The sequence below is a fragment of the Loxodonta africana genome, chromosome 20 (genome assembly GCF_030014295.1).
Source record: "Loxodonta africana isolate mLoxAfr1 chromosome 20, mLoxAfr1.hap2, whole genome shotgun sequence".
NCBI lineage: Eukaryota > Metazoa > Chordata > Mammalia > Proboscidea > Elephantidae > Loxodonta > Loxodonta africana.
In genome coordinates this window covers 72,653,232-72,665,809 of record NC_087361.1, presented here as the reverse complement: position 1 = coordinate 72,665,809, position 12,578 = coordinate 72,653,232, and the positions used below count along the sequence as shown (strand labels likewise).

The window sequence follows — 12,578 nt, the reverse complement described above, 5'->3', positions numbered from 1 at the left end:
AATCTAAAATAAATACACTCACTCAGGTATAACTCTGCTGTAAGGTAAGGTAAGGTAAGACTGAGGATGGACCTAAGGCCTCTTGATCCCAGCATTACTGAGCCAGGCAAAATGTCTTATTCACAGTTTACCAATTTCCAGTAAACAATTCCAACTCATGGCGACCCTAGTGTGTTGTCAGAGTAGAACTGTTCTCCACAGGGTATTCAATGGCTGACTTTTGGTGCCTCTGGGTGGACTCAAACTTCCGATTTTTGTGTTGGCAGCTAAGCACTTTTGCACCACCTAGGGGCTCCTATTTACAGTTGTTGTGTGCCATCGAGTCCATTCTGACTCATAGGGACCCCATGACAGAGTAGAACTGCCCACAGGCAGGCCGTAATCTTTATGGGAGCAGATCGCCAGGCCTTTTCTCCTGCAGGGTGGCTGGTGGATTCAAACCGCCAACCTTTTGGTTAGCAGCTGAGTGCTATTCACAGTAGACCCTAGGAAAATATCTGAGGCTAATTTTGAATTTTGAATAGTGTCATGTATTGGCAATGATGCAGAGATTATGTTGGTTCTCGTTGGTTATTACTGGGGCTGTTTTACAGAAATTAGGGAGCAGCCAGGTGAGGCACCCAGTTTCACCTTCCTGCTTGCTCCTCACTGTCTCCTCAGCAGAAGCTTCTGACAGCTAGCTCGTTTCCTGACCTCTAGGGGTTCCTGGCTTTTCTATCAGTCTGTGCTTCATAGCAGTGAGCAGCTAACAAGCCACTGACGTTGACTTGCACAGAGGGCATTGAAAATAAAAGCAGCCTTTCCAACCACTGGGGAAAAGCATTTACTTCCAACCAACTGCTTTGCAGGGTGCATCGGAATATACTTGGCTTTGCCAAATACAAGTTATTACAATTCAGAAGAAATGCTGTGCTACAAACCTAGTCTCTGCTATTTACCAAACATGGAGTTGTTTGGCAGGACAGTGGAGGGAGGGCCTGTCAGCCTCACACATTTGTATGGAGATAGTTACCACATGGACACACATAACGTTTTATATAACAGGTCCACCCGTACTCTAAGAGGGTTAAAAATCAAAAAAAAAAAAGGAAAGCTGGTTGTTTTTTGTATAAGCGAACCTTGAAAATGGTGAAATTGTCACAGTTTCTCGGGCTTAGGAAAGAGAGCAACCTACAGGATCTACTTCTGTGTTTTTTCTTTTCCTTCTGCTTCTTGGTAGATGTGCTGTAAAGGCAGATGGCCATGACCTTCAGAACAGAAGGTGAAAGCCCAGGACGGGAGCCAGAATTCCAAGTTTTACTGTTAGTCCTGGCTATTCCTTATTTAAAAAACAAAACAAGACAAAAAACAAAACAAAAAAAACCTCTCCAAGCAGACCAGCATAATTTCTGTATGTTTTAAATGTTGTCTGTGCCTGCCACTTTTTTTTTTTTAGGCATAATAAAATTAGAATATAAATAATTACCCCGTATTTATTAAATGCCTGTTGAATGGAAGAAACTCTGTCCAGTTCTGTAATGCTAAGTTCAAAAGGGACTCGAGGATTTATTTCCATTCCCCTTCTGGAGGCAGGGTCATAACCTGAGGTTATTCTACTTCTTAGCTATGGTAGCTAAATCTTTTTGGCCCTTCTGCAAAATTTAATTTTAATTGAAAGTTAAAGAGGATCTAAAATAAACTTTCTTTCTTTTAAGTTGCACCATCTTTTATTCAAATGAACTCTTACCTTACCTGGAAACCCAATATACAAAACAGATAAAAGTAGAACTACTCCATTCAAGCCAGGGTGGACCCTATGAACGGACTCCTTAGAACCCCTGGGAACCCACCCACATGTGAAAACCACTGCTCTGAAGGAAAAAGAGCCTCAATTCTCCAAACAGGAAGACTAGGGGGAGAGGACTGTAGAAGAGTACCATGGATACCCTGTGAACATGAACCCCAAATCCATGGGGGCTTCGACATTCCAGCTCAGGAGTTGCGGCCTTTTAAAGAAGAAAAGCCACTTTTTATTTCCTCTAGGTTTTGAGAGGTGTAGGGAGGTAGTTGGCATTGAAGACCTAGTAAATTGTGTGTGTGTGTCTGTGTGTGTGCTGGGAGCGATGTCTTTGTACGTGTTTTAAATTTCAGGGAATAGCACTTACCTGCCTTCCCCTCCCCAGTGGGAATCCAGCAAACTTCAGAGAGGCAGATAACATGAGACTTAGAGACTTATCAGAATCTGTTTGCAAGGAACCCCTGCTATATGAAAGCCCAGAGCCCTGCAGTCTATTTCTAGATGTCCGATGGTGAAGCTGAACTAGACTGGGCTTTCCACTGGCTCAGAGACAACTTAAGTAACAACTGTCTTCCTTCCGTTTGTACCAGCAGAAACAAGAGAAGACCTCTGACCGGTCGTCGATGCTGGAGATGGAGAAGCGGGTATGTGTATGTCTCTTTCCCCTCTGTTTCACCTCCTTTTTTCGTCTGACTTTCCCTAACTTTGTTGTTCATGCCAATGGAAAAAGTTCATCTTAAGAAGGCAGGAGTTCTGCCACATTCCATTCCCGGTTTGATAATAAATTCTTTTTGTCTGACTCTGGGCAGCAGTTTGATTGCTAGTCTTTTTGGCATCCTCAGATGGTCAGTGCTTTTCACATATTCCAGTCTTGGGTGGAAAGGGTCCTTGGAAGGTCGTCTCATACATTGTTCCACCTCCTGCACACATGCACATACCCAAAATACACTTGGGTTTACTGTAAATCATCACGTGCACACCCAAGTCCAAGGTCTCTTTACCCTCCCTATCACCTTGAACAGAAAGGAAGTTTCGACAGGACCCTCTGCCATCAATTTAGGTCTTGTGACTTGAAACATGAGCCAACAGAGTCTTTCACTCACTCTGACTGATGGAAGGATTTCTGGTTCATTTGCTGACCTCTTCCAGCTAATTCAGGGTATTTTTCTGGGATTTGACATTCTTTGATTGTGAAAACTTAATTAGATTTATTGATGAACCCTAGCTTGAATTTGACCCTTGGAGTATAATATGTTCCCATCTCTCCTGTTGTTGTCTGTTTAATTTGGAAGGCAGCTTAGTTTTATATTTTATTTCCTTGGCCTGTAACCAAACCTCTTTGGTATCTCATCTAGTCAAGGAATCCTCGTTGAGTTTAGGCTACATCAGGACTCAATTGCTGGGAGAGAGAAATAGATTAGGGAGTGGGGCACTGTCTCTTCATAGACAACGATGTCTATTTCCTTGCTCGCCATCCGCTCCCCCTCCTGAGGGAAGCAGTCCCCTAGGAATCTGGGGGGAGCGTTACTAAAGATCGTGATGCCTTCTTGTTAATAGAGAGTGAGCGTCCTGGTCACTGCAGCCATTTGAAATTCCACGATGTCTTTAACTCAACAGAATAGCTTAGCATGCCCTGGCCCTATCCCGTTTGCATATTACCAAGCTGTTTCCCCATATTTCTTCTAATTTTCTGAGGAGATTTAGAAAATGTGATTTTTATCAGTGAAGTAGCTCCAGAAGTGGCAGGATCAGACAGTGCTCAAATCTCCTGGGTAAAGTTTGCCTGAGTCAGTAGACAAATGCTTTGACCGTGAAGTTGCTGATCACGGGGCAGCTGGGAGACAGCGCCTTGACTCTCTTCTAAAGCCATTAGATGCTCAACAGTCTCATTGTTTCTAAACAGGAGAGGAGAGCCTTGGAGCGGAAAATGTCGGAAATGGAGGAGGAGATGAAGGTACGCAGAGATTTTCTTTCTCTCTTTGTACACCTGTCCTCTGAATGCCGGCCAAGACTGGATATTTGCGCACTGGCCTGTCCCCTGCCCCCACATTTTACTGCAAACTCATCACCTTCAAGATGAGATGATGTGTGAGGAGGAGACGCACACCTCTCCTTCACCATGTCATAGGTCTCTCAGCTCACACCACATCCACTGTGGCCACCTCAGAGCCCTTCTAGGAACAGATGTAGCTTTAAGGGATTTAAGGGAAGCCCCCAGCATGCTGGAGACAAACCTGAGATGAACTTTTAAGGTTTCCAAGCAATGGCTCTACCCCCGTGGGGCTGGTCCCAGCTCTGTAGAGCCCATTAGGTGCCTGGGGAGACCTGGGTAGGACCTGAGGCTTTCCTCCCTGGTGCCCCTCCCTGTCCTCGCCCCTTCATGACAGGAACACAGTTTGAGTCATTCTGCAGCAGAATGAAGATTTCTGCACTTGTTGGTTGCATGCCTGCTCCTATCCCCTGAAATATTCGGGAATGCCTGGTGCTCTCCCACTGGAGTAAGCTCATGTCCCCAGGTGTACTTCATGCCTTACTGCCTTCTGTCTTCCTCACTGTGACCCCTGACCCCACCTCATTAGCCGTTTTAGTGAATGACTGCCGTCCTGGGCAGTTTTGAGTGCTAAAAACTGGAAATCTACCCAAAAGAGTCACCTCACTGCTCTGAAAGGGGAATGTGGAGCTGCGCAGGGTGCCTACCTGGGTGTGATTTGGGAGCATCTGAGCCCTGCAGGACATGATGCCACATGCACACAGTCATTAGCACTCGCTCAGCTTTTTCTCTTTCTTTAAGGATTTTATTTTACTGGATATATGATGCGAAGTGTTCATCTGGTGAAACACAGGATTCTTCAACTGGAAAACGGAAGCTCAGGGGCAGGATTCGGTAGATCCCCAGGGCTCTTCTGTGAGCAGGCATCCCTAATATGCGTCTGGAGCACTTTGGGAGAGATGCTTATTGCTCCAGTCGCCTGTAAAGGATGGTTACTTACTGGAAGAGCTTTCAGGACCTGACAGGGCCATCATTTACAGGACCCAATGCTCATAAGCCTGGTACTCTTTATATTTCCAGAACGAAGGCGAGATGCCAAGCCCTGCCCCTGCATTCCTTACCCACCCTCCCAAAGCTGTACCTGACAGCAGCCACATAGAATTTCTAGCAGTACCCACTTGTATCTCAAACAGTGCCACTTTAAAATTTCCAAGTTAATTCAGAGCAGAAATAATAAGTAGTTGGTTCTCCTGAGGTGATGGAAACAGTATGACCTAACACCGTTAAGCTTCTCCATCATCTGGTTTTTCCAAAGCCCCCTCACCTACGACACAGATGCATTCCATCCCGCTTGGAACAGCCTGTGAGTAGCGGTGAGCAGTTCTTGATGACTGAGTATCCTCAGCTCTTGGCTGCATCGGGGCCTCTTCCTGTATCTGAAAGCCCCTGAGTTATACCACCTGTACTCTGCTGTTAGGCAGCTGTCAGTGCTGCTCATTGAGAAATGGTCTAAATGCTGATGAGGAGCATGTAAATGAGGCCAAAGCCAGTGCCCTCCAATGAGTACCCAGGAGCCCAAAGCCATCCCAGCAGTCATGGAATTCTGTATCACATCCGCTCAGGCTCACACACAGACCCAGAAAGTGTCCAAAACTGGAGAAATTGAAGTCCTTCCTTATTTTTATTCCAGGTCTACTTTGGCAAATATAGAAGCCCCTTAAGTAGGGCCGTGGGTTGAAGAAGACTTAGGTATTTCTCTCTCTCTCCTTGTCCTGTCAGGCTATGGTTTCCTAAACTAGGTCATAAGTCCCTTCCTTTAATCAATAGAGATTACATTACATGAAAGTGTGTGCTCTCCTCGGCCATCAGCCATTTGCCAGCCAACTTCAAAATAAGTGCTTTTAAATTATCAAGTGGAGCCAGATCAAGACTGTTTAGTCCCCAAGCCAGTAGGTAAGCTGATCTGACACTGATTTTTTGTTTAAAAAGCCCCCCATTCAGTCAGTTGCCCTTATTCTCCATTACTGATTACAAACCACATGGAGAAGAAATCCTGCAAGCCCTAAAGTCCCTAAACTCCATATGCTCAAGTCAAAGCCTTAATACCAGGTTTGCAACGTGCCCAGCGCCCCCTAGAGGACCAGGCAGAGGAGTATCAGAGCCTCTCCAGTCACACCGATTTTGTTTGTATCCGTATATTTGGAGTTCTAATCCATTCCTTTGGAGGCAAAAACTTCAAATATACAGATACAAACATCATAAAATTGGTGCTACTGACCCTAGCGGAGTCTAAGAAAATGCTTGGTTAGCTGTCCAGCTTCAACACAGACAGCAGCTTAGGGTGAACCACATCTCCGGAGGGATGAGTAGCCAGAATCTCTGTGTACTGGGTAACCAGCCAGCAGAACAGATGAGCGTCTTGTCAGTCTGGAATCCAGCAGAGCTTGGGGCCAGTCAGTCCCCAGGCTTGTTGCATCTGCCCTTTATAACAAATTCCCCCTCCTTTTTGGAACAGTCAGTAGGGAGCCATGTGAAGATACAGTAGGTGCTCAAGGACAGAAAGTGATGCTGGGCTGTCCGCAGGCTGTGGGCCAGGACTGGAGAGAGAAATGGGCCCTGAGATGGGCTCACATGGGTATGGGGCTCTGTGCCTGTGACTTGGGCTGCGCCTTTCTGGCCTTTACTTGCAAAAATTGGAAATGTAAGTATTTATGAATTCTCCCCCGGGAGAAACTCCACCCAGATCCGGGACTGGAGTAGGATGATGTGTCAGGCACTGGCAGGGTGCATGTCACTGTGAGCTCTGCTAGGTCTGTAGCTGGCCTTAGGATGTGCCCACATCAGACCTGTACTTTTCTGCTACCTCCTGCCCCCTTGCCAGGCCTTCTCTCTTCCTTTCCCACGTCCTTTCATGAGAGAGGCCCAACAACCAATCCCCTTTTAGCTTGGTCTTGGAATGTTTATTTACTCTGGAAACATCACTAGTCTGATCCTGCCCCTAAACTCTGCCCTGCTCCCTTCTCCATCCCCTTGCCACTCCCATCTTCCTGGTACTGTTTCCTGTAGAACATTCCACCAGATTGTTTCCTGCCTCTCTCCCTCTTGCTGATAACTTCCAAATTCTTCCACTTCAGTCAGCTTGCATTCACACGTTAGACTGAGTCACTTTCACAGCTCATGTTTTAATATTATTCTGGGAGGCAGGGACCACTTCGTATAATGACAATGATTGTTTTGAAAGCTCTGGCCCAAGGTAAACACCAAAGAAGGGTGATAGCCAGGGACTTTCCATTGGTCCTGAGATTTGACCCCTGTCCATCTCTTTAAATAATTCCGTATGCTACATCATCTGTCCTGCCATGGCTGAGACACTGCAGTGGGCGAGGATTGTCCAAGCCCTGCCTTCCAGTGGCTGCGTGGAATTGGCCGGCTGCCCTCCTTTTCTCCACGGTGGCCATTCTCCCTTGATGAGGAGAGATATTCAGCAGTTTGTCTCCGCTTGTTTTTCCTTTTCACTGTTTTCCCCTCACACTAGCTTTCAGCTCCCTGCTTCTCCACTCCTAAACAATTACAACGCCACTAAGCTTTCATTTCCATCATTCTTACCCATCAGAGTATGAGAGACTTTTCTCTGGTGACTTTTTGTAGTTACTATAACCTACAGGAGTATCCATCCTCACCTATAAAACCCCCTTCACATAACAAAATCACTTCCCTCCTCTCCAAGAGCTGATTGTCCCAGTTTTCCGGGTCAGTGCAGATGATCACGTGAAGGACAATAGAGCAGGCAGGCTGGGAAATAATTCCATTTAATGAAGTCTTTGATCCCTTGTGGGATAAGAAGACTATCTGTGGACTGGTTATTCTGTTCCATTGCACATTGACAAATATTAAGGGCTGGAGTAGCACAGCCATCCAACCAGTTCTGTGTGGCTGGATGTTTACGATTTCTCCGCCTTTCGTGCATGGTTCTGATTTCCAGAGCATGAGTCTTTTTTGTGAACACCTTTGAGCAGCTCCCGGCCTCTGCATGAACTGAGACAGCGAGTGCAGTTAGCTGTGAATTTAGTGATGCAGATGATCATAATAGCACGTCAGAGGCAAGTTAGTGTCCTTGGACCCTGAACAAGCCCTCTGGACTGCAGAGGAGAACCAGTAGGTTAATGAAGCTTCCTACTAAGCGGTGAGAGGGCCCTCCAGAGAGCCGCCAGTTCTTGTATAATTTTGTTATGAGTCACTTCAACCTTCTAAACAGTACGTGCCCCCATACGGAAATATTTAAACAACAGACCCCTCTTTTATTTTCCTTCTTTTTAACAACAAAAAATAAATACCATGAGAGAAGGACCTAGAAAGAAAACAGGTGGGGTAGGGGGATCAACTATGGGGGAAAGACGAGGGATGGGGCGAGAAAAGGACAGCAGCTGGATTTAGGAACACCCTCAGTCCTCGGCTCCAGTCTCAGCGATCAGGGTCCCTGAGGCGACAGCTTGACCGTGTTACTTCAGCTCAGAAGGCCCCCAGGTGCATGGAGGGCTGTCATTTCCAAAAGCAGTCCAGATGTGCTTTTTGAGATGCTCAGTGGCTCTATTCATATGGTGACCTTGAGCAGATTTAGACCTTAGCCAAGAATCACAGACACAGCACCCTCCCGGTGCTTTTCTCCATCCCTCCCTCCCATCCGCTGTCATCAGCCTGCCTTTCTCATTTCCTTTCTTGCATGCAAACTAAAAACAAAAACAAAAAGTCACATGATTTCTTTGTCCTACTTTTATCTCCCCTGGTCTGTCTTGTCTGTCTTTCCCCTCCATGTCTCGCTCTCTACAGAACCTCCACCAGCTAAAACAGATTCAAACCTTGAAGCAGATGAACGAGCAACTGCAGGCTGAAAACAGGGCCCTGACCCGAGTGGTGGCCAGACTCTCGGAGTCCATCGAGTCCTCGGAAACCCAAGAGCTCTAGGCCCTGCCCCTCCTCTCCACCTCACTTCCCTCCTCCACTGCTCCAGGCAGGTTCACTCTTCTCGTTGGCCTCAGGTGCTCTGTGCCCATCCCCACTCCACCAGGGCCTCCACATGCAGGTTCCTGTAAAGGTTGGTCATCTGCAATGGAAGGACCCAGGGCTGAGCCCATAAGCTGGGATTTAACATCCTAGGTCAAGGGCAGCCTTAGGGGAGACCTTGGCTGGGCTAGCAGGGTATTTGGTAAGGTGACCACACTACTTTCTCTTCCCCTAGAGACTGAATATGTATTTGCTCACTCTGCTACGTGTGCACATAGGTGTACACAGTGGATGTGTATGTACCTGCCTGTGTCCGTATACAAAAACCAAACCATTGCTGTCGAGTCGATTCCAACTCATGACCCTGTAGGACAGGGTAGAACTGCCCCATAGTGTTTCCAAGGAGCAGCTGGTGGGCTCGAACTGCTGACATTTTGGTTAGCAGCCTAACGTGTAACCACTGCACCACCAGGACCCCTGTATACATATACGTATGCACAATTCTTTGATGGGGTCATTGCAAAACTGAGCTAGTGCTTTCTCAGTCAACAGCGATGCAAGCGGGACCTGGTCCCTGGAGCATTTAGGGTTGGTTCTGGACCCCAAATTGTGGTTGGGTCTGGGGTAACCTAGGCTAGAAGCTCTCAACCCTGGCTGCACGTTAGAAGCCCCTGGGAGCTTGAAACAATATCCCAGTGCTGTGCCCAACCCCCCCACCATTCCCCCCAAAGTCAGATTGAAATGGTCTCAGTTGAGACCCAGGCATCAGTATTTATTCAGAGCTCCCCTCCCTGTTGATTCTTCGCTGCAGCCGAAGGGTTGAGGAAACACTGCCCTTTGGATACCAGAGAACTAAATCTGACATCTGACAGCCCTGCTGACAGGGAGGACCAGGACTGAAGGCTAACGCCGTTCTGTCCCCGCTCCTACCAGCAAAACAGAGCCTCCTTCCCACCGTCTGCGCAGACCTGGATGAGCGCCTACCTCCTTCCCAGTCATCTTTGCCTTCCTCTCCTATCCTGGGAGGCATTGCTCTCATCCTTGTCACAAATCTCTGGGCCCAGGGGATGTTTCCCCTCTGAGCGTGTGAGCTGTGAGGCAGAACACAGCCTGGGTATATAAGACCCTCACACAGCCAGACCCTCCCTAAGGGAGCTGGCTTTGCAAAGGCAGCGACAGGCAGCGGAGCAGAGAGCAGGGATTTGCAGCAACGGAGCCTTTCCTCGGCTGTGGGTCTGAGAGACAGGTTCACAGATCACTTGTTTCCCCATCTCAGGACAGGGTGATGGGGTCACCACTGCTGAGCAATTTCACTCTCTGAAATGAGTTTTTAATTTTCAGCACCAATCTGATTAGTCCTGACCAAGGCCTGTTCTTTTTTCTGCCTATTTGCTTTTGCTGTGGGTGTCAGTTGCTGACAACTAATACCCACTAGATCTGAAGCACCCACATTACCATAAGGACTGAGCTAATAGCCTGCTGCAGATGCTGTCACAAGCAGAAAGAAAACTGAAAGGGGAGCGAGCATTGCCATGGCCTGGCTCCCAGCGAGCAATGCAGTTAGGGTCAAACTCTGCGCTTTAAAATAACCCCCCCGCAAAAAAAAAAAAGATGCCTGGGAAATTTGACTTGGGGAGACCTAACCAAAACAGGGCCCTCCAAAAGGTGTCCCAGTTATTTTTAGTTTCCCTCTTCCACAAGATACCATAGAATGTGGGGCAAAACTAGATCTCACGCTTTCAGTAACTAATAATCACAGTAACAGTTATCGTTTATGAAAGTCTGTGCTGAGTGCTCTATATGCTTTATCTCACTCATTCCCCCAGAGCAGTCGTTTTACTTATGGAAAAAACAGTCTCAGACTAAGTAACTTGACCAAGGTTGCTCAGAGAGTAAGTGACAGAATCAAAATTCAAACTAAATATGTTAGGTTCCAGAGCTCAAGCACTTAACCACTGTGATATAAGCTGTGTGCGTAGTTGGCATAGAGTCTGAGTCATTTGTTAAGCATACAGCCTAAACAACTCAAGAAGGATCTGTTGAGCAACTACAGTGTGCCCCAGCATGGCAGCCGAAGGATGACATACAGCCTTCTTCCTTCTGAGCAGTCTGACTTCCTTGCTGAAGGTTAACTTCCAAAGAGCCACTAACCTGCCAACAGATTTTGCTGCCATAAAGGAAGCCACCACCTGGTACATGACCCTCTATGTCAGGGGTCAGCAAATTCTGGCCCACCTGTAATGCCTGTGAGCCATATCAATAGGTTTTTAAAAATCAAAAGAAGAGTAATACTTACGAAAAATGGAAATGATATAAAATTCAAATTCCTGTATTTGTTAATAAAGTTTTATTGGAACTGAGCCACGCTCATTCATTTACATATCATCATCATGTCTAGGGGTGCTTTTGCACTACAGCAGCAGAGACTGTCTGACCTGCAAAGCCTCCAGTACTCACTGGCTCTTTACAGGAAAAGCTTGCCAACCCCTGCCATAGAGAAAGATGAGATAACTAAGCCAAACTGGCAGCATGCTCAAGAGATTTTGCACTGCCCTTTTTTTTTCTTTTAAGTCTCCCCTGGAGAAGTTGTCTTGTCTCTCAGTGCCTAGTGCAAGCCGCTTACCAACAAAATCTAAGTGGGGACTCCCTTCCCACTTGCAGGCAATCGGAAGCACAGCAGCTCAGGGAAGGCCCCTTCAGAGCCCCTTACGCTGTGGCTGCAGGACCCTTGGAGCCTCTGCCTCTTTAACTCATTGCTGATCAAAGGCTTGAAGAAGTAATACTTGAGAAAACATCAATTTAATTTTATTTTTCGGAGGCATCTTAACATCAGACAGTGGAAAGCTGGAAAATTAAAAAGCTGAGCTCCGGAGACTTGAAACCAAAGCATTGTTAAAGCTCATGTTTGTGTAGTGTTTTCCCAGATGTTCGTATTTAATCATCCTCTAACTTCAAGTGGATATCAGATAACCCTGTTCATCTCCCCTCTCTCTTCTGAGATGAAGTTTATAGACTCCCCCCGCCCTTGATTTCTACATTCCATTTCTTGTACTTTTTGACACTCCCTGCGGATGTCAACTGTAGTGTGTTGCAGCTGGGAAATTGCCTTGCCCAATTTTTTTCAAGGAATTGAGTTCTTAATGTGGAAATAAATCACCCAAGGCTCAAGGAGTTGTTTGTACATTTAAAAAAAAGGAGGGGTGGGGTGGGGGGAAGCAGTCCAATTCTGATGAGCTGCTGGCAGTGAGATATAATCCGTCGCCATGTATAGCTTCTCCCCTGCCTGTGGGGCCCGTCACAGAAACACAGCTTTCAGTGCCTGACTGACACCCTAGCTGCAGGCCCCAGGACGGGCGCCGGAGACCAGACGGGAAGGCAGTGGGCTATGAGACTGCCCTGGGCTGACTTTCTGATCGTCTTTTAGTGAGTTTTGGATAGAGTGCTCAGTCTGGCCCAAAGAGGGTGAGCTAGGGCCCCCAAAAGATATCGCAGGTATTTTTAGTTTCCCTCTTTGTGCAAGATACCGTAGGATCTGGGGCAAAACTAGATCTCATGCTTTCAGTAATTAATATCCACGATAACTGCTGTCATTTATGAAAGTCTGTGTTGAGTGGAGGAGCGGAGGTGCCAGAGAGAGGACAGGCAGAGTGGCTTTGACTGATTGGAGGTAGGAGAAGCAGGGTCAAAGGGCTGAAACTTTATTTTGATATTTCCTGGAGTAAAATCCTCTTAATGAGTTTTCAGATTACCTTGCCTGCCCTCCCACATCAAGGGAGAACTCATAGAACTAGTAGGAATACTCAGTGTCAC

General features: G+C 46.9%; 1 protein-coding gene across 7 annotated transcripts in view; it reads left to right on the top strand.

Moving 5' to 3' along the window:
- The window catches only part of PPP1R12B (protein phosphatase 1 regulatory subunit 12B), a 268,308-nt gene that overhangs the window by 245,620 nt on the left and 10,110 nt on the right, over positions 1-12,578 (top strand). For 4 of the 7 annotated variants that reach the window (XR_010318760.1, XM_003410228.4, XM_023548266.2 and 1 more), the window contains 2 exons: positions 2,368-2,421; positions 3,681-3,731. Coding sequence is in view for 6 of the 7 variants with exons in the window: in XM_003410228.4 (XP_003410276.2) it covers positions 2,368-2,421; positions 3,681-3,731 (105 nt within the window). In the remaining variant the exon portion in view is untranslated. Of the gene's footprint in view, positions 1-2,367; positions 2,422-3,680; positions 3,732-8,594; positions 8,753-12,578 lie in introns of those variants that run through there. The other 3 variants (XM_010590213.3, XM_064273383.1, XM_064273382.1) reach the window with 3 other exon arrangements.